General features: G+C 49.3%; 1 protein-coding gene across 1 annotated transcript in view; it reads left to right on the top strand.

Moving 5' to 3' along the window:
• Positions 1 to 2,416: 2,416 nt before the first annotated feature.
• The window catches only part of NAT8L (N-acetyltransferase 8 like), a 36,850-nt gene continuing 17,753 nt past the window's right edge, over positions 2,417 to 21,513 (top strand). The window contains exons 1-2 of the mRNA XM_054203950.1: positions 2,417 to 2,750; positions 4,209 to 4,373. Of these exons, the coding sequence (XP_054059925.1) occupies positions 2,417 to 2,750; positions 4,209 to 4,373 (499 nt within the window). The remainder of the gene's footprint in view (positions 2,751 to 4,208; positions 4,374 to 21,513) is intronic.

Below are 21,513 nucleotides of genomic sequence, written 5' to 3'. Positions count from 1 at the left end.
ATGGAAACTAAGAGTTATTTTAATTATATTTTTGAAACAGCAACCTCCTATGTTTGGCCCGAAGCTTTCAGAATTCAAAGGCATACACTGCCCTGATCTTTTTTCCTTTTTTTTTTTCTTCCCCATCCACTGCCTCTTTGCCTTTGCGTTGGTGAATTTGGGGCTGCCAGGTCTCTCCCTAGTGCAGGAGTCCAACCGATCCTCACTGAGGTGAGATGTGATGGGGAGACATGGGGATGCCGTATGTCTCGCCTCTCCCTGTGGAGGGATCTCCTTCCCGTAGGAGGCTCTGCTCTTGAGCAGGAGATGTTGCTCTTTTGGCTAACCCATCCACCGAGTGGCAAGGCTACTGTTGTACCTGCACCGTGCCGTCTTTTATAAACCTACGTTTTGATCTCTGGTTCAGACAGTTGCAAGCTCTGGGACCTGGGGGTGGCTCTGGCTGCAGTTGCAGAAGATGCTCGTTAGAAATGGGAACTCCGCAGGCGCTGGAGCCGGCTGCCAGCAAGGCCATGCCGTGCAGGCTGGCAGCGCTGCGGCGTCTGACCACCAGTAGGTCCCACAGCCGCCTGAGGAGCAGCTCCTCACCAGGGATGTCCAACGCAGTGCGAGCCTGTGGGGTGCTGGCATCACTCCGCTGGGTGGGAAGGTTTCCAAGCCCTTACCTAATCCTTCCCTCTCTCCCCTCTCTCATCTCTCTTAGTCCTGAACAATTTTTAATAGAAAAGTGAAGCAATGAAACCACGATGAAATCATCACAGTGAAATCAAGCTTTAGCTTGAAGCAAAGATCCAGACACTGCGCATCTTCCGGAGGACCAAAACATACCCCATGAGCTCCCTGGGGCAGCAAATCCTGCAGGGTGCCAGCAACACCGTACGGATGGGTGCACCCCCGGGGGGTTGCAGGGATGAAGCTCGCAGCGGGGTGCACGGGTACACCTTGTAGGGGGCTGCAGGGATTTAACTCAAAGAGGGGTGGGTACATGGGTGCCTCCTGGCAGGGGGATGCACCGGTGCACCTTGCAGGAGGAGGAGACACAGATGAAACTCGAGGGAGGTGCTTGCAGGAGGAGGCACAGCTGAAGCTTTCAGGGGCGTGCACCTCCCGGGGGGTGCACAGGTGAAGTTTCCAGAGGAGGCACAGCTGCACCCCGCAGGGGCGGTTGCACGGCTGTCACCTGGCAGGGGGAGGCACAGATGAAGCTTTCGGAGGATACACCTCGCAGGAGGGGAGGGGGCGGTGGCGAGAAGCTGGGGGGATTCCGGGGCACCCCGGCTCCCCCGCCCAGCATCCCCTCGCCCCCGCCCCGTCCCTGCACCGGCCGTGTACGGCGCATGCCTCGGGCAGATGCCGGCCGGTTCCAACCGGGAGAGGCCGAAGCTTTTCGGGTCCTGCGAAGAGGAGGAGCCCGTCCTCCTCCCTGCGCATCCCCCCTCCCGCCTCCTCTCTCCGCCCCGTGGAGGCGGCGGGGCCGGCTGCGCTCTCCGCACCGCGCAGCGGAAAAGTTAACGACCGGGGATGGGGGGCACGGGATGCGGAGCGGGGGTGTGAGATGCGGAGTGTGTGCGTGGGAATTTACTTGGGACTCGGGAGGCGCTGGGGGCAGCGCGGCTGTACCCCCCACTCCCCGCTGCAGTGCGTTCCCGCGCAGGGTGGCCGGACGGGACGGCCGCCCCTCCGCGCCCCGCGGAGCGCCGCGCTGGGGCTGCGCAGGGACGCGCCGCGGCGGTGAATGACTCACCGCGGAGCAGCCCACGCCGCAGCCCGCCGGGACGCGGTGCGGTGCGGTACGGTACGAGCCACGCCGAGCCCCCCCCATCCCGATCCCCGCAGCCTTCCGCACCGACTGTTCCAGAAAGCTGCCAGGCGTGAGATGCTTTCGCTGTAAATAAATAAATACGTCCGCTCCCTCCCCCCCCGGCCATGCAGCGGTGCGTGCGGGTAGAGATGTGCGAGCCCCCGGGAGGCGGAGGCCGGGTCGCCGCCACCGCCCCCCGCGCAGCCCCGCGTAAGGGACGCGCCGTAGTAATTTGCAAGGGGCGGTGCAGAGATATGGGGGGGAGAGGGAGAGAGAGAGAAGGCGTCCCGCCCCCCCGATCACATGGCGACCCCTCGCAGCCAATGCGGGGGGCGCTAGGACCCCGGGGACCGGCAGCCCCCCCCGCCCTATAAATGCCTCTCCAAAATGCAGCGGAGCTCCTTTCTCCCCTCCCGCCCGGCCGCGTCGTTCCGCGACCCGCGCAGCCGCCGCCGCTGCCTGGCGGGTCTCCGTCCCTGCTCCGCGCCCCGCTCCTTCCCCCTCCCCCCCCCTTTTTTTTAATTTTATTTTTTTAATTTTTTTTTTTTTTTTTTTTTTTACATATCCCCCCCCTCCCGTTTTTCTCCTCCGCCCCCCTCCCCGCGGCCAGGTTGCATGCATTGTCTGTCTCCCAAGATGGTTTGTGAGACCAAGATCGTGGCGGAAGATCATGAGTCAATCCCGGGATCCAAAAAAGACACGATCATTGTTTCTTCCTCACAGATGTGGCCCTCTTTGGCGGGCTCCCCTTCCTCCCCCCCGCCCCCCCTCGGCTCCCCAAAAGAGGACCCCCGGCGCGACAATGTCTATATCCGCGAATTCCACCCCTCCGAGCAGGAGGTGGTGCGCCGCATATTTTACGAGGGTATCATGGAGCGGATCCCCAACACGGCGTTCAGGGGGCTGAAGCAGCAGCCCCTCACTCAGCTGCTCTACGGGCTGCTGGCGGGTGAGTATCTGCTCCCTTTTGGGGGGGGGGGGGAAGGGGGTCGCGGGGTTGTTTTTTTTTCCCACACCACCTTTATCCCCGCCGCCGCCGTGGGTCTTCACGGTCAGAGAGGCGGGAGGAGCCGGGGACCCGCCGGCCCGGGCGCGCTGCGGCGGTGCGGGGCGGCCGCGGAGCCGCAGCGCTGCGGCGGGGACAGGCGGGCTCCGGTGGGGATGGGGGGGCGGGGGGAGAAGAGCCTTGAGCGTCTGGGGGATGCGCGACCCTGCGCGGGTTTTAAGGGAGGGGAGCGGTGTGGGCGGAAGGGGGGGGGGGTGTCGCCGCGTAGGTTGCGCGGGGGTGAGGGTAGAGTCGTCCTTCGAGTTATTCCGAGCCTGGGGAGGGGGGGGGGTGGCGGTGGTGGTGCGGTGAAGGGGAGCGGTGCGCGCCTTGCACCGCACCGCCCCCGCGCAGCACAAGCCGGGGGGGGGGGGGGGGGGGGCTGCCGCGTACCGGCGTTGCTTGGAGACGGCCGGGCCCGCCAGCGGAGCGGCCCCCCCTTTAACACCACCCCCCACACGCACCCCGGTGTGGGGATGGGGGGAACCCCTGCAGCAGGGCCGAGGCTGGGGGGGCTCACCTCCCAGAGCTGCATGCCCAAAATAGCGCCTGCAAGGTGCTCCCCCCCCCTCCCCCGCCCCGGTGCGAATAATAACGTGCCCCCCTCCCCCCCGTAAATAATTGCATGGAAGCAGGAATCACATGATTAATAATGTGTGCCCCCCACCCTGAGCAAGCTTTGGGCTGGTTTCTCATGCCCTTGGTGGCTGCAGGCAGGTTGTGCCCCTATACTCTCAGCCAGGGGGGCCCTGTGCTGGAGAGGGACCCCCCCAGCAGGCATTTGGGGCACAGGGGGTCTCAGCCAGTGGTCTCCATGCCGGGGGGAGCCGCCGTCTTGGGGGTGTCCGCAAGGAGCCCCCCAGGTCTTCAGCAGCATCGAGGCGGGCAGGGTGTCTTCCCCGGGAGTCGGTGCTTCCCGTGATGGAAATAGTAATGCCGCAGTGACAAACACATGGCTGCGGAGCGGCGTGCCCGCAGCGTGGCTTTTCCGCCCTGGACGCGTTTTGGCCTTGCTGGGGAAAACAAAGCAGGGCCTGGGATGTGCCTGGCCCCAGGTGTCCCCACCAGCCCCTCTCCGGGGGGGTTTGGTGTGACCTTTTCATGGCATGGCAGCATCATCCCCACCGGCTCTCTCCAGGCACCCCATAAACTTCTTGTGGGTTATCTCAGCATATCACCGTCCCTTAACACGATAATCTCGAGAGCGTGAATTGTGTGTGTACTGAAAATGTGTATTTTGTCTGTGCTTGTTTGTTTGGGTTTTTTTGTTTTTGTTTTTAAATAATGAGTTTGTATTCCGAAATCAACACTAAATTCTCTTTTCTGACAGGTATCGTTTATTTCTCTTCCTTATCTCCATAGTAATATGCTTTGTTGTGACCAAGTCCTTCCTGCTGACCTGCTGTTTGCCCATCTTTCTGATGGGCATGAGGTACTACTTCAGTAGAAAAGTTATCCTCCACTATCTCGATTGTGCGCTGCATACGGACATGTCCGATATTGAGCAATATTACATGAAACCGCCAGGTGAGTATGAATTCCCCGGAGGGAGCCTTCCCCCAGCCCTGCTCGGGGAACATGGCTGCTCCCTGCTGCTGGCGCCTTTTCCTCCTGTCAGCAGCACTGAGCAAACTCAAAAGTCACCAGAATGCAGCTCTTGAGCCATACCAGGCACAAAGCCATCTCTGGGGTTGGATTGGGTTTTGCATTTTTTTTTTTTTTTCCTTCCTTCCCCCCCCCCCCCCCCCCCCCCAAGATGTCTAGTCATCCAAGGCAGCCTCCATCTACCCCCCGAGCGCAGCGCCCCTGAGTCCTGCGGCAGTCTGGGGACCTGGACCTGGGTGTTCGGGAACACCAAGGGTGGATGATGCTGTTATTTACTGCTGGCAGGTCCACCCCAGCCCTTGCTTCTTGGGCTTTTCTTTGCTCCTTGTGCTTGGTATTAGCTCTGAGAGCGGGAGGAGGGGGAGATGAAAGCCCTTTTAGCCCAAAAGCATAGAGGAATCAGTTTTAGTTATTATGCCCATTTTCCCATGTTATTCAAGAAGAACCTTCCTTAATGCAAGTGTTTTGGAAGAGGCGCAGATCAGGTATGTAAAGGGATGCTGCCACATTTGACATAATATGCGTTCATCCATTTGTTACGTATATGCATATAATTAAAAATACAGTATCTAACAGTAATATTTGCTTGTTAACCTGTAAAGGATCTCCTAGGTGATTATTAAAAAAAAAAAACCAAAGTCCCTTCAGAACTTGTTCAGGCAGGGAAGGTGCTATTTCCCTTTCTGTAGGTGTGCATCCATGTTGAGGAGCACAGCAAGGGGATGTCTAGGAGATCATTTGGGGTTTGAGGTTTGCTTTTGGTGGTTGCACAGTGCTAGTGGTGAGCTGGGAGAGCAAAGGCAATGGTGGTAACCCACCGTAGCTATTTCCATCATCTCGGAGTATCTGCTCTGTTGTTTTTCTGCATGACCATGTTTTCGCTGTATCATTGCTGTTCCCCAGGTGTGACAAACCTCTTCCTGGGCACTTTTAGAGGACTCATAGGAAGTACCATAGCCACAAACTTCCCTTTCCTTCACTTCTGATGTGCAATATTACATTTTTCTAATATTATGCTCCTCCTGTAATAAAAATCCACAAATATCTTAAATGCGCTTGCTTTAGATGTCATTTCCCGTCACAGTGTGCATCTTGCAGAGATCTTGTCCCGTCTTGCACGCAGGTTGTGTTTCATTTACGGTGCTTGTTTTTGTAAAAAATAAGTGACGCGTGACTTGTACTGAAAAGCTCAATCTTCATGAAAGGTGGTGTCACAAAAATAAAAGGGCTCGTAGCAGAACATTTCCGAACCTCTGTATTGAGGTTTAACAACGTATTATGTTGGAAAAAGTAGGAGGGGACGCCAGGAGAATAAGAACATGTCATATGGAGTTAATACGTGTTTGAGCTGCATCGCTCATTAATGCTTGGGACTTGTACGGTCACGATTCAGGGCATGGTATAAGTGCTTGTATTTATAACACTAGCATATATAAAAAATAAAGGAAAGGGACTGCAAGGAATGCCCTCGATTTGTTTAGGGTCAGGAATGTAATCCGGCTCAGCTGTGTTGCCAACACGTCTTTGAAACCTTAGCATGGCTTTTGTTTGGTACCTAGAAGGGCTGATTTCAATTTTAGAGCAAGTGTGTGGGCTTTAATTTTTGACAGAATTTAATCATGTGTAATTAGGCTTCTGCCATGCCATAAAAAGCAGATTTATGGGATCATCGCTGCTTGCTAAAGGTTCTTGATGATAGTGGTGTTAAGCAAGTTGGCTGGAGTTGTAACTAGGTGAAGACCAAAGAGGCTTCGGGGGCTGGGGAGGAGAAGGGCATCCACGGGTTGGGGCTGGCACCACCAGTGATGCCTCTCCATGTGCCATGGAGCCGCATGGTGCTATTTGGTGTAGCTGCGCATGAGGCATGAATCCAGTGTTTCGCTCCTGTTTCCCCCCAAAAATACAATTGCTGGATATCTTCCCTGTAAGAGCAGTATAAATACAGTCGTCTTGGAAAAACTCTGGAGATTTGTGCACTTTGGAGGGTGTCTGTCTGAACTGCGTTGTCTGTCTGACTGTCCGGAGAAAGGCAGTGATGTGCCACGTCGGCGTTGCCCATCACACCCAAAGGACAGAAAAATGACAATAGAACAGCTTCCAGCCCCAAGTTTGTCTTTTATTCGGCTAGTTTACAAATTAGCACGCAGGCAGAAATTATTGCAGTGGGAATGAGAAGGGCTCGTTCTCCTGCGTATTGCTCCAGCTTAGATGTTAGTGAAAGCTTTCTCAGTGAGGTGTTGAGGAAAGAAATGGTCACAGCCAGGGCAACCAGGTGCAGGGGCCCAGAGAGGCTGGAGATGGCCAGAGCTCAACTAGACAAGTCAAAAAAACCCAACCTGATATACGTGAAGGTTGGCCTGGCTTTAGCTAGGAGTATGGCCAGGCACCTTCTCACTCCTTCTTTGGGGAAATCCTTGTTTACCCGCTTGAATTTCCAGCATGGAAAATAGGGGAGGGGAGCACTTCTGTGGTGGGTTTATAAATTGTTGTTTCTTAGGGTGGCGAACGCAAAGGTAGAACCACGACCTTTGCATCATGATGTGGCTCGCGGCTTCACTGAGGTTTTGCTCTTGGCATCGGTGGTACCCAGGCACGAAAAAGTTGCTTGCAGTGGGTTCCTTATGGTACCTGGGGCTGGGGTACCATCGTACAGAGCATCTACAGCAAATGGCCTCTCGTAGGGCAGGTGTCTACAGTGAGGGAGTAATTTAACTACGGAAACAGATCATTCTTGGTAGCTTTGCCAAAGCACCCGCAAAAACTGTGGGTCGGTTTTAAAACTGAGCCAAAAGGACCGGGTCTGCGATGGGATGTCGTAAGCACCCAGCTTGGCGATTAGCATTGAACAGTCCCATGGGTTACATCGTATTATGGTTTTTCTTCTGCCGCTTTTCTGAACCGCTTGCCTCCAAGTTAGTTATTGTTTTAAATTTCCTCTGCTGGGTTTTGTATGAACTGAAAAATATGTGCTGACAGTGATTTTGCAGAAGTACACTAGCCAAAATTTAAATCTTTGTTTTCTCTTGCCTTCCTACACTTACGCCAAGGATCTGGCAGAACATTTGGGCCAGCACTTGACTTCGAGCTCGTACACAGCAGGGTGACTTGAAATTGCTGTTGATTTGAAAGGAATTGTTTGTGTTGAGACCCCTGTGCTGGGGGGGTGTTCAGACACCTTCCTGAGCTCTTTGTGAACTTGCGTTTTTCATTTTAAAATAGCACATATTGGAATTTTCCTTTTTTTTTTTTTTTACTTTTTTCTTTTTCATAGGCTATGAAAAAAGGCATGGGGGTGGCGGAAAAGAAAGGAGTTGGATAATGGGCTTAATTGTCAACCAGAGTAACTTCGGCTCTAGTAAACAAAAAAACAAACAAAAAAAAGAAAAACCCAAGGAATTAATTTTAAATAGAGCCCTGCCTCCTGCATTTCTCTACGCAAATAAGATGAGCACAGCTGGAGCTTCTTTTATGGTCTGATGATTTTGACGACTAATCAATTTTACAGTGTCTCTTCAAGCTTCTGTCCCGGTCGGTTGCGTTGTGTGTTTTATGCAGCGGTTGGTGTGTTAGAGAGATTCTTGCAAGGCTGAGGTCTCTGCTGGAGACCTGATGGAAACCAGGACTCCTTGCCTCCAATGCAAAATTGCCGCACTCCGAAACGAGCAGGGCTGGGGCTTTGGCTGACGAGCTAGCACGTCTTTCTGGGGTGGTTTAAAGTGTTATCTCCTGCTGCTGGCTGTCCTGGCAGTGTCTGCAAAGGGGTGTGCATACATGTCGTGGTGGTGCAAAGACCTGGTGGTGGTGGGAGCTGGCCTTTGCCAGTGGTTTTGGGTACCAGCGGTGAGCTGGGTGGCTGCATTGCAATGCCCAGTGCCGCAGGGCAGGACGAACAGACAGCACGGATAGGCAACCTGGAGAGCTGCGGCTGCAGGACCTGGTGGAGTCTTGAGGGCATCTGCCTTGCGTAACGCAGCAGATGAAGCCGGAGTGGTTGCTGCAGGAGGTGTCGAGTCGCATTAAACACGCCACGCTGAGAGCTGTGGTTTTCAGCAGTGGCTGCACGTCTGCGGCTCTTGAGCTTTGTGCAGGAGGGTGCTTCTGGTTGCCTTGTGCTGGGAGGGGACATGCGTGTCTGTTCTCCTGCCTCTCTCCAGCAGTGAGCAGAGCCTCCCTGTCCCACTGCCCTTTGTCTCCCGGTACGTGAGGGTGCAGATGAAGAGCCTGCCCTCATATCCCAGTCTCCCTAAGGAAGAGGGGCTACAGGGGGATGGCTCATTAAGGGTGGCACATTCCTCAGCTGAGTCCAAAGGAGGGATGTCATGCCCTTGCTGGCAGAGGTTTTAGGATCACATCCTTCTACAGAAGGGCACCAGTTGGGGTGGGGCTAGAATTAGATTGTGAGGAGGTGAGATCCTGTTTGCTGCTCATTCTTTTGAGGCATTCCTCACCTTCAGTGAGATGTTTGTGTGGCTAACAAGCAAGTATTTTAATTGTGCTCTTGGATTCATCCCATTCGCTGTGGGTTTGATACCAGAGGGATGGAGTTGAACCCAGGTGTTTGCGAGGTGAGCAGCTGGATGTGAAATGGTGTGGTTCCTGCTGACCCCGCTCAGGGGGTGCCTCTGGGGGTGAGCAGCAGCGAGTTTTGGGGTGCTGGGCTGGTGTGGGGACTGCGGGGAAAATAACAGCGGCCGCCTTAGGAAGAGGTCCTCAGCCTGGGAGCTGCAGTTGCTCTGCGGACCCTTTGCAAGCCGGAGATGAGGGAGATTTCTCACCACCACAGAGCCCCTGGGCAGAGGGGTGGTCCTCAGCCCAGTTCATCCACATTCTGGGTAGTGCTTAAGCTGCCAGATAAGCAGGAGCTCCGCTGCCCGCTGATAACATTGTTTGGAAAGAATAGAGCAGCTCTTGCTTTGCAAAGAAAGGGCTTAGTTACCTGATGCTGGGAGAGGGCTCAGGCTGCTGCTTCCCAGTGGAGGAATGTGTTTTCCGAGAGCCCTGCCCCGCTAGTGGTGCCCGAAGAGGCAGCTGGAATCTGAAGCATCCCTATCTTCAGCATTTCTTCCTGGCTTATGTAGCTCCCTGACCTCATGTATCTGCCAAACCCCTGAGCTGGCTGTCCTGTATTGGGATTTTCACGCGTGCCTCTCCTCACACATCACATGGCGGCCTTGAGGAGCCCAGCGTGGGGCTCGGAGCTGGAAAGCCCAGGGGAGAGGCTGTGTCCTTATCTCTGCCTCGGCGTTTCCCAGCTCTGCTCCCCACCACTGCTGGGAACTGTGGTCAGGTCTCCTCCTCAGGCGGCGGAGGGTCTGTCCCGTGGGTGTTTCATGTGCTGGCATCTCCCTGCAATTCAGTGAAGGTGCTTCAAGGGACGCGATCTGCACATCAGAGAGGTCCTACAGGATTAGGGTTAGAGACCTTTAATATATTTTATAGTGGGAGGTATTACGTCTGAAAGTATTTCTGAGGCTGGCCTCCTGCGAGAGGGGCGGTCAGGGACGATGCTGATGCTTAGCAATTCTCAGTGTTGCTTTTTGGTTTCTACAACTTTGTGGTGCTGGAACTGCCTGGTTCGGCATTTCTCATCTCCATGTCTGTCTTGAGCCTGGTTGGGAACCGACAGGAGAACAAACTCATGGAATCATAGAATGGTTTAGGTTGGAAAGGACCTTAAAGATCATCTAGTTCCAACCCCCACATGTTTCCAAATGTGAGAGAGGTGCTTTGTCCAGCGTTAGTAATGGACTGAAACACCTGCTCAGTGGCCTGCAAGGTCTTTCTGCCCCACAAACCCATCATTCTTCAGAGTTATTTCCACTTTTAGGGGCTTCAGATCGTGCCAAGTAGAAGAGCAGTGCTGTCAGCCAAGGGCTGGCACACGGGAAAGCTGAAATTGTCTGAAAGCGGAGCAGCCTGGGGGACTCAGGGCTGTGCCATGCACACAAATGGGATAAGCACGTTCATGGGCAAGTGGCTGGAGCCTTCCCCCCTCCCTGTTTATGTATTCCTGGAGCAGGAACATATGTACAAACCCAACGTGTGTTTCCATAAGACAAAAAAAGCTCTCACTTCAGATCCATGAGCTTTGGCACGGTCCCATGTCACAATTAGATGAAAACAAATTTGATAGTAAACTTTGCAGAGCAGTATAACCTATTTTTTTTTCCTCCACGCATTCAAAAATTCTCTTTAAAGGTAGTCCCTAATTGCCATGACTGTCAGTTAGTGCAGCAGTATTTAAGTTGTCGCCATGACTGTGTGGATACGATGCTTCCAAACGTAAGCTGCGCCTGCAGATATTTAAAAACCCCGGTACATGCAAGTGCTGTTCATTAATCTTCAATACAAGAAGTAATAAGTTGTGTAAATTGAAGATCAGTAGTTTTTTAGGCACAGTTAACTTCTCAAGACTGTCAAACACAAGCCATGCCGGGACTTATGAACGTGAAGAGGGCAGGAATGGGAGGCATTCTGGGTGTTTTCTGTCTCTGAGTAATTTTTTTTTAGCGTTTTCTCTGGTGTTGGATGTTTTCTGCCGTGGTTGTGTGCAATTTCTCACGAATGTCTTAGTGAATAAACCTAAAAAGGACTGCAGAATTTTCTCCACGAGTTTAAATGCAAACTAATTACTCTTATAAAGGTTTTTTAGTTGCTATTCCTTCTCTCTCGCTTTCTTATGAATGGCCAAGATTTAAAACAATTACCCAGGAGTCATTCAGGTTTAGATTTTCATAATAGCCTAAATTTAGGCTCCATGTCAGGTGTTTAACTAGTGTCAAGGGTTTTAAAAGTACAAAGCTTTGAGCCCCTCTTGACACTGAATTTTGGATGGAGGAACATGAACTGAAAAATCTTATTCCCAAGCCCATTATTATATTATGTTTAGTATTATATTTAGCCTCTTAGGATTATTCAGGAGCATCTGTGGTGACGTTGGTTTCTCCCAGCGTGTGCGACCAGCGGCCCCAATACTTCAGAAATTATCAGTCGGTATTGCTCTCTATCTTAAGTCCTCTAAATATATCGGAAAAGCAGTTTTCAGTGTAAAAGCTTGAATGCATGGCCTGGTTTTTCAAGAAGACTGTCCATTCAAAAGGTTTCCAAATTTCAGAGCGGATTTCTGAAAATTGCATGTTCCTTTGGTGGGCGCACATCTTTATTCAGGCAGGTTGTATTTAATTACCCGGGATGGGAATGGCTGGCAGGGCTCGGAGCAGCCGCGAGCCCCTGGTGGGCTCCGGGAGCTCGAGGAGTTGTTTATCAGGATTGCAGAGCGTGTGCTTTTATTTTGGTAACGCAGTGCTGGAGATCCGTTACAAATAATCACGTGTTTGATGCTGCTCCCTTCCAGACTAAAGCAAAAAGAGAGACTTTGCAGAGTGTTTTGGCAGTATCTGGTTCTGCACAGAGCCGAGGGATGTATGGGCCTTTGTTGTTGCTTTCCGCATCAGCAAAACAGGGAGCTTCAAAGTATATTTTTAGATATTTTTTTTTTCCCTTTTATTCCCCCCCCCTCCCCGCAGGAAGCTGAGGAATCTTTTTTTTTTCCTGACAGGTGGCTAATGAAAGCAGTCTTAAAGGGAATCCAAAGATACCAGCGTGTCTTACCTAGTTTCTATTCATAAATCTATTACTTGTAATCAAATAAGAAAGGGGTTTGGGGGATTTTTTTGTTTGGTTGGTTTGGGTGGGTTTTTCCTTTTGCTAAGAGCCAAGCAGAATCACCAAGCAGCCCTCGTGCCTTTTATTAAGGGTGCATCAAAAATTAGTTCATAGTGGTCTGGTTAGAGACAGGTACAAGTTGTGGTATCTGTTACAGTTGGCTTTGAGCCATTCTTTTAAGTCGTCTATTGACCCGTTGGACCCCGGCAATCAATTAAGTATTCATGAAAGCATATATGGTATCATTTATTGTCCTCTCTAACTCTTTGACAGGTGTTTCTTTGAAGAACTGGAAATGTCATTTCTTACAGGATAATTCTAAAATTTGGACCCGGGACTCCCATGGTTTAGTGCCAAGCTGGGTTTCTGCTTTAAAATGGGATCCTGTGAGCAAAAGGAGACTTTGCGGAATTAGTTAACAGGAAACATGTATTACAGGTGTATTTTTAAGTGGCCGTGTGAGATATTGCTATTTAAAATTGGATTTACAACAGTGTAAACACTAATAGAAAAATACAATGCATTAGTCGCATGTTAGCGCTTACTGCTTGAAATGATAACTTGCAAGTAATATTTGTCACTTAAAATTCACGTGCTGCTTCTAGGGTTTATCCAAGTGGCAAAACTGGATACCAGAGGTTTTATGAGAAAATGATTTTTCAGTTCAGGAAGTGGAAAATAAAAGGGAAGGGTAGTTTTCATCCAAATTAAGCTGGTTTACTACTCCCTCTCTGTTTTTTCACTGTCAAGAAGCAAACATATGTATTAGTGGTGGATGTAATACATTTTCAAGCCTGAAACGAAATCATGGGTTCTGTTACAGGCTTCGTTAAGAAGCAAAGGTCAGACCCAAGTATATATTTAAAAAATGCAGAATATGGTAGAGTCATGTTACAATTAATGTTTGCCACCTGCCAGGCAGGTCCCTCTTTTCTTCTTTGCATGGTACTATTAAATCTATACTGAGCCAGCGCTGGGACCGCCTGGATCCCAGGCTCTGTTTAAGTTATATATTTAGGCATTTTATACCAGAGGTGGTGTCGAGGGGAACCATCTCCCAGGTCCCGGCAGCTGGGACATCCCCTGCGACCCCGGGGAGGACCGATCTGTGCATAGGTGTCTCTGCCAGCAGCGCTGGGGGATGAGCCGTGTGCAGGATTGGTGCCAGCCTGGCTTTTGCCCGCGTTTTCCTTCCCAGATCTTTGGTGAATTCAGGACAAGCGTGTAAATTGTTTTGAATTGGCAAAACTGCATTTTTTAAGTAAGCTACTTGCCTAGATTTATCCTCGATCACCAGTAATTGCTATACAAGCTGCTCCTACTCTCTCTTGCCAGTGTGCTTGAATCCTGACTTGGAAACCAGCATCAGAGATGCGAGCTTATTTGCTTTTTACAGTCGCAGCTCTTGGTCTCTGCGCTGACGCTGCTAATTGAAATGGGGGGTGATGGACCAGCTGTCCAGCCGTGAATGGTGCCTCAGTGCACCTCACATACAACACTCATTTCAACAGCTATCAGATAATAACATCTACTATTGGGGACCAATAGTGGTTGCTTGAATTTATTTTTTTTCCATTTCCGCCCCCTGCGTCTTTCCCCTGCCACAGCAGTTCTGTATCCCGCTTTTCCAGCCTCGTATCAAATTGCAATATTTGCATTTTTTTCTCCTTTGAATTCTGCTTGGTTCTCTTGTCCCTCCCAATTCTCCGGTGGGTTTGTCTGGTCTGGTTCTTGCTTCATTCATCACGTCTGGCATTTCCCAAGAGTGGTGGTCCCCCACCCAGCGTCCCTCTCTGTATCTCTCTGATCTTCCCCTTCCTCCCATTACGCTTTTAAATGTATGTCCCTTTGCTCAATTTCATTCTATAAGTACTTTCTTTTCCTCCTGAGTTTGTCGTTCAGATATTTTGCATGGTGAGCCCAAGTATTTATTTTTGTTGGTAGAATACTCAGAATAACAAAGATGAGAAAATAAATAGAAGTCAGCAGCATGAGGATATTGTGTCTGCTAAGCTGAAAACAGAGTGTGTCAGTGCACAAACCCACGTGTCGGTGATGGTGGGGAGAGAACATTTTGCCTAAAGGCAAATGAGCTGCCAACAACAGGATTTCTTACACCTTCTTTAAACCATCTGACCTGCATCGCTCCCAGATGGGTCTGGGCACAGCCTATTGATCTTTTCCACTATGATTTTTCCTATAAACCCCATTCTTCCCATTTTAATAGGATATATGAAATCATTATTACAGTCAGAGTACAGCAAAAAAATTTTCATTTGCTGAGATCAGGGCTTTTTGTTCTTTTTTTGGAGGTGCCAAATCTGTTCATCCTCCCTGGAACGAGATAACAGCATCAGAAACACTGTGTAACACTTCTAGTGGGAATCCAGGGAAGACCTAAATCTGTAATCTTTCAATTTAAAATAATGTTAAATAGTAGAACTGCAAAGAGAAGCTTTTGAAAATAGCCCGGTTTGGAGCACCTGCCATTTGTAAGTGCTAAGCAATTTTGGATGATGGTTAGTTAGAGACAGAGCAATAAAAGCATGGCAGATACTCCACTTAACAGCGGTGAGAGTCTTGGTAAAGTCCTTGTTATTGGAATTACATCGTTAGTGGTGGGATTTCTTAGAAAAGGGGGGGGGGAAGTTACTGTATGAAAGGAATGCTAATGAGATATTTCTTAAAAATCCAAACTCTTTAAAAGGGGTATTTGTAAAACACCTTTTCAAGCTTTTGCTGTCTGTAAAGTCAATTAGATTCACTTAATGGCTATGAAAATATACATCTGCTGTGATTTCAGAACCTGCAAATGTTCAGAGGATAACATCAAGCTGTGCCTCTCGGGCAGCGATTTTCATTTGGGAATAAGCCATCATCAGGTTTTATGGGGCTTCTTTTGAGCCATCAGTAGTCTGAAAAGCATCAAAGCACCTGCAAGGATTCTTGAGAAGTGGGAACATTTCATGGATAACTCAAACAGCTAAAGAGGATTTCAGTGACATTCTAAAAAAAAAAAAAAAAACCCTCACAAAAACACTCCCCACATTCACTGAGACTGAATTCTGGGACAGTTTGACTTAAAGATTCAGTGGAGCATTTGCTTTAACTTAATCATGGGCTTAAATCCATCCCGTGTCTCTTGTTGGGAGTTTAGCGAATGCTATGGGGCATCTGTCAGTACAGGCCCAAACGCTCTTTTGATATTTGCAGGAGACTTGTGACGTAAATGGGAAATGCAGTGATGGAGTAAACCATTGAGTTTGCTATGTGTGTGCTCTAGCTGCCTGCAAGATGAATTTGTGATGTTTTAGGGGAAAACTGGTGCATCGGAAGGAGGGGTTGTTGCAGCCGTGAACCTGCTCTTAATTATGTTCTTTCTGCCCTGTCTCAGCGTTGTGTATGGGGGTTTAGTGTTATTTAGTGTTGCCTTCGTAGCTGAGAAAATCCAATGGATCCTCAAAATACTGCATTTCTAGCCAGATTCGTGTGGATTTGCATCTCTCCTGGCTCTGGTTTCTGTAGGTGCTGTTCATATTTGTAAGTTGATCCCCTTTCTGTAGGTACTCGGTGAACGAGCGTGCCACAGGCTGATAGTACAGGGCACGAAAGTGTCTGCTTTCACAAGCCCTCGGCAGACTGCCCTTCATTTCCCACGTGTCTCCCCAGCCGAGTGAGAGTCGGCCTGTCACGTGCTCACTCCATTGATTTATTTTGCAAATTTCTTTCAACCCCCTGGCTCTCATTGCCTGGTATTGAGGCTGGGGCTCGAAGGAACCCCACTCGTGGATGTAGGATGCAAGATGTTGATAGAGGGTCATCACAGGAAATCTGAGAATAACTGGATTAGGTTTTTGTAGGGACTTTTTGGCCAGACTGGTCCGGCATGGTAGTCTGAGCACGAGACAAAGAGGTGGGTTTTTTTCTTTCTTAATTTTAGAGATGTAGAGATTGACACATGTAATTTTCATTTTTTGTTAATTCATCATCCACAACAGGTCCATTGTCTGTGCCCAGCCTGACAGATGTTCATGTATTTATGGATGTAGAATTTTCTTTTGCTGCCACGTTAAATAAATGTACTAGTTTCAGTCTGGAGTAGTGGAATTCAGTAGAATTACACCCAAGGCACATTGGCCTTGATGTACTGGAAGAGAGATGTAGAAACACGTTGTTTTGAACAACAGTGAGGCGTGTTTCTGCACCATGGCAGTGCTCTGACTTTGCACAGGGCCTTGCCACCGGTTTGCTGAGAGTTAAAAATTGGAAATGGTGTGTGGGGATGAAGGCTCGGACTGCTCAGGAGGTCTTGGTGGGGTCTGCAGCATGGTGGGTGGAAAGAGACAGTACCGAGACTTTGTAGAGGACTTTAATTTTCATTACTTTGGTGACAGAAGGAAGTGAAGTCTTGACCAAGTGTTCACCCTCCTTGCTGTGTAGGGCTCCAGCAGAGCAAGAGGGTGGGGGGGAGTCGGCATACACAGGTGGGGGACACTGGAACAACTTCACAGCAGGACTTAGTTTGGCTCAGTTAGGTATAACAGCCCTTCGGGGATTAAATATTCACAGTAAATCTGGAAAAGAGAACTGCAGGCGAGAAAAGTGTTGCTTTACAGTGGGAGCCTGGGGTGGGGTAGCTGTGGGGAGATGGTACCTGGAGGGCAGTAGGTTGCCTTCACAGGCTCCTCCTGCTGGAAAAAAGCCCGTGTTTATTTTCAAGGAGAGATTGCCCACTGCACTAGTCCCTGGGAGTCCTGCCTGACACAACAGCCTGATTGCCTCAGAAAGTCTGAGGACCCCCAGACACCATCTCAGGAGGGACTCAGCATCTCCTGCAGGCAGACTTTCCAAGCACAGGGGGATGGGAACGCAGCAGTACCCCCGTCTGCAGACTCTACCTGACCACCAGAGTCACCACCCACGGTGTTGCTTGGCTGAGGGTTGGGTTGGAGGTGTGGGAAGGTGCAAACACCAGGAGGTGCCTGCAGCTGTCAATGGGTCAGGTTCAGCCCCACAACAGCACAGAGAAATGCCTCAGGGTCCAGTCCCATGTGGTGGGGTGGGCGCCTCTTTCCCTGCTCTTCCAGAAGAGGACAGGGTGGTTGCTATGGTGTAGAGGAAGAGCCATTGCTGGAGGAAGGCCTCTGCTGTTTAAAAGGTGATGGTGTTAAAAGCACTTAGGGAATAGTAGGAAGGTTTGCTTCTGGAGAGGTTTGCTAGTTATTTATTCATTTATTTATATGGGTCAGGAGTTGCATTTGCTGCAAACGGACGCATCAGTCCTGTCGCTGCCCCTAGCCTTGAATGTCAGAAAGGCACGGCAGATCCCCTTTCCAAGGGAAAGGCCTTGTTTCTTGGCATGCTGCAGGTGGAAATTGCTTTTTAAAATTTTTTTAATCGCCTTCCGCGCCATAGTGAGCATCTCCACAGAGACACTGTGCCGCAGGGCAGAGAGGCTGTGGGTTTGGTTGGTTCACCCAAGCCTGATTCTCCTTACCAGCTTCATTATCGTTTCAGTTCCCCTGTTATTGTAGTCTACTTCTTACCCAGAAGTTAGGGGAATAGGTTTGACCTGTTGGTTGGGGGGCTCATACTAACAAGTCAGACAGGGTTGGTCCTGGTGAGAAGCACCCAAAGAAGCGCCCTTGGCGAGCGTCTGGGGGGGACAGAGGTACTGAGCTGTGCTTCAGTGCCACCCTTGCTCCTCACATCTCGAGCTCCTCCCAGGCCATTGCAATGGATTTGGGGGGCTTATCTCCTTGTGTCAGATGGTGGCTATTCATGTGCTGTGGTACCGATGGGGTGAGTTGGTCACAACTGATTATAATTGGCATCCTTGTTGGACGCACGAGCTCTGGGAAGGATGTGTTTATGTAAGCATCGTTTCAAGCTGCTGTGCTAGAAATAGGAATAAGTATTTATTGCTTGCAAGAGGCTCAAGGAGATCAAGCCACATATTGCTATGTTTGCGGCCTTTCAGTACTTAAAGGGGGCTTATAAGAAAGATAGGGACAAACATTTTAGCAGAGCCTGTTGCAATAGGACAAGGGGTAATGGTTTTAAACTAAAAGAGAGTAGGTTCAGACAAGATAAAATTTTTATGAGGAGGGTGGTGAAACACTGGAGCAGGTTGCCCAGAGAGGCGGTAGATGTCCCATCCCTGGAAACATTCAAGGTCAGGTTGGAGGGGGCTCTGAGCAACCTGATGTAGTGCCAGATGTCCCTGCTTATTGCAGGGGGTTGGACTAGGTGACCTTTATAGGTCCCTTCCAACCCAAACTATTCTATTATTCTATGTACCAACTGAATTCAACCTGTAGTTTGTACCAAATCTATGCCCTGAACCTTTTCTTTTTTCCCCCCGTCTCCTTCTATGTTGAGTAATGAATTCTTCGCCGTGGTTTCAGAGAAAACATAACTCCTTGTGACTGCTGTTTCACCCCTGTAGATTATTAATACAATGGAAAGTTAGAGGTCGGGGAGGTTTGATTCATTGCGTTAGCAACAAGGTAGGATTCTTATGAAACTCAAGTCATCTGCAGAAAGAAAGGTTTTTGAGTGCAGCAGAGTTGTATTTATTGCAAGTTTTAGGAGAGTATCGTGGTAGCTTCTCTTTGCCATGCAGCATTTGGTGAAATGCAGTCCCTGTCCATCAATTCCTGGTATGCCCCAGGAAGGAAAACAGAGGAGTTGTCCTGGAGTCTGAGACTTCTCTGGTCAGTGTTTCTGCACCATAAAAACTGCGAACTGCTATTCGTCGTTATTGCTCATCGTCTGCTGTGGTAGTGAAGTCCTCCTTCAGAGGCTTTTGAGGACAGCAGGAATGTGCTAAGGGAGTAAGAAAACCCATGTTCAGAACCACTGAAACATGCCGTGCAGCACGTTTTGGCTGAATATATTCATCCTTTACGTGACTTACAATTGAATATTGTGCTGTCGCCCTTTTCGGTCACTTCTCTGCCTTACAGACGTAGATTTGAGTGTGTTTGCAGAACCAGTCAGCATCTGCACCAGCATTTGGGGAGCCCCATCCTGTGTGTTGGGATTATATGTTGTAAAATGCAGTTGATTACCTGCTGGAGGTGACCTATTCCCAGCACCACCGTCCTTGGTGCCCCTGAAAGTAATGTAAGCAATGTAGTCCTGTTCGGGGGATTTTTGTCTGTCGCTTTTTAAATATGCGAATGTCTTTAGTCCCTCCCTTTTTGCTGTAGGTAGGTGATCTGGCTGTACGGTAGGGGAAGCACCTCTCAGCCTTGTTTTTGACTCTGATTTAAAGAGCTTGCACACATAGATGGGCTATTCTGTCCTAGCGTGGCGTTACGTCACGCCCTAAGTTTGAACCTATATCTTGGATGCAATTCCTCTTGCCTGCCTTGTTCCTGGCTAAAAGTAGTTGTGTGTAGGCTCTTGCTACGGTCACTTGCAGAAGAGGGGCTCTCCTGGAGGGTGACTCACCTTAAAGGTTGTTGACCTCGGTTAGAGCAGCATAAAACTCTGTGGAAGTCCTTGTAGAGCTCAGAACTGCATTTATTGTTTAACCTTAAGTAAACGTAACATTAGTTTCTCCCTTTGCTGTGAAGCATTTGGTGCAATACCTGTGTAGATACAGGCACTTCTGCTGAACTAAAGGGAGTCTTGGCTAAATTTAGACCAGTCAAGTAATGATGGATGGCGAAAATGAGATCGATTCTGTCCTTTTTCCCCGAATGATTTATGGCTCAGCCAACTGCTAAGCTAAAGCAAAGTCATTTGATAATTATTGCTCGGTGCCTTTTTACAGTAATGCATATGAAGTAAAAGTCAGCCAGAAAATAACAAATTCTAAAACATCCAATAATTGTAGATTTTCCATTTTTTTTCAGTATTTGGAAGTGAAAAGTGCTGTAATACAAGTTCAGTACCTTTCTGAAAGCAATAAAGCCATATAGCGAAAGATTGATGCAGAAGATGGAGACTGAGCCTTAACAATGTCCTTTTAAGGAGCTGGCTTAAAACACAACCAGCAACACATTTTATCTTGTAAACTAATTTGACTAAGGAGGAGCTGATTGTAACATCAGTCTTTTGGAGCAGTTTCTGGGAGGATGCAGGCTAGAAAAGCTGGCAGAAGGGCATGATTTCTTTTTTTTCCCCTTTAAACTTCTAACTAAAAACCGGTATAAATTCTAAAGCGTTGGTTTACTTAAGGTCTGACTCTGCAGTTGATAGGCTTAGTGTGGATTTTGGAGGCATAGGGAATATCTACTCTGAAAGTACTTTAAATACTTTTCTCTGGCTTTGTTCATTTGTGCAGACCAGTCCATTCTGCTGAGCCAGCTCCATTGAGCTGGGACTCACCATCCAGTTAGCCGCGAGGACAATGCCGGGCCAAAATCGCATATTCTAGTCTTTATCCGCTCCTTTAAGCTATTTAATTCTTTGCTTATCAATAACAATTGCTCACACGCAAAACACACAGACAATGCCTGGTTTCTCAAACTGTGCTTTCTCTTGATGACCCAGCAGGTAGACCCCAATTGCTAAATCGGTGGTTTTGTCTCTCCTTTCTCTGTAGCGTGTCCTTCTTTTCAATAGTGGAGAGCAGAGGGATGGACCAGGCTAACCATGCCCTGATAACCAGGGGACTTCTAATCCCACATAACTGCTTCTGCAGCTTTTTCCTGAACAGTTGCTATACGTTGACTTTATTACAGTCTTTGCTTTTTCAAGGTGCATCACGGCCAGCAAAAAGAGCCAGATAGAAGATTTTTAAAGTCCTGCTGATGCACTTCTTAATATAGCACCCTCTGAAATGTGCTGGATGTCTTTGCCCTGTCTGTGGCATCGCCTGGATTTCTAGATTTCTAGCTGTCTCATCAAAAGCCTGTTCCTGAGACATGTCAAGCGCTTCCCAGGGCTTTGCTGAGCTCCCCTGGTGCTGTCACGCACGGAGACACTCCTGGCCCCGTGGGACTGAAGCCTGTCTGAAAAATCAACCTGTGAAATGCTGACATGGGGTGTGGCCACTAACAGCTTGTGTTGATTCAGGCTGGGTCGTCCTGAAGCTTTACAGCAGTAAGGTGCATGTGCAGGAGCTGTCATGTAGGTGCTTCAGAGGAACAGGGTGAGGTTTAAAGCAAAGGTTTTAAGAAGATGAGAAACGCCTGCTGGGTTACATCCCCAGCGGTGACAGCAGGAGATGCTGTTTAGGACCAAACCTGGCCAATTTCTGAAGTCTGTTTGCTGCAGAATGTGGTTTTTCTCTTCTCTGGTCAAAATATTAGAGTGAAAGTAAACTGTAGCCAGCTGTCAACATCTTTGGGGTTTTCCAGGGGCTTTGACACCCCAAAACAGAATACCTGTGATAAAGTAGCTGGGTGCTCTTGAGTATGGACCAGCTGCATCAGGAAGTGTG

This window comes from Rissa tridactyla, chromosome 5, assembly GCF_028500815.1.
Source record: "Rissa tridactyla isolate bRisTri1 chromosome 5, bRisTri1.patW.cur.20221130, whole genome shotgun sequence".
Lineage (NCBI taxonomy): Eukaryota > Metazoa > Chordata > Aves > Charadriiformes > Laridae > Rissa > Rissa tridactyla.
The sequence above is the reverse complement of the archived record's forward strand: the minus strand, read 5'-3'. Positions and strand labels throughout refer to the sequence as shown.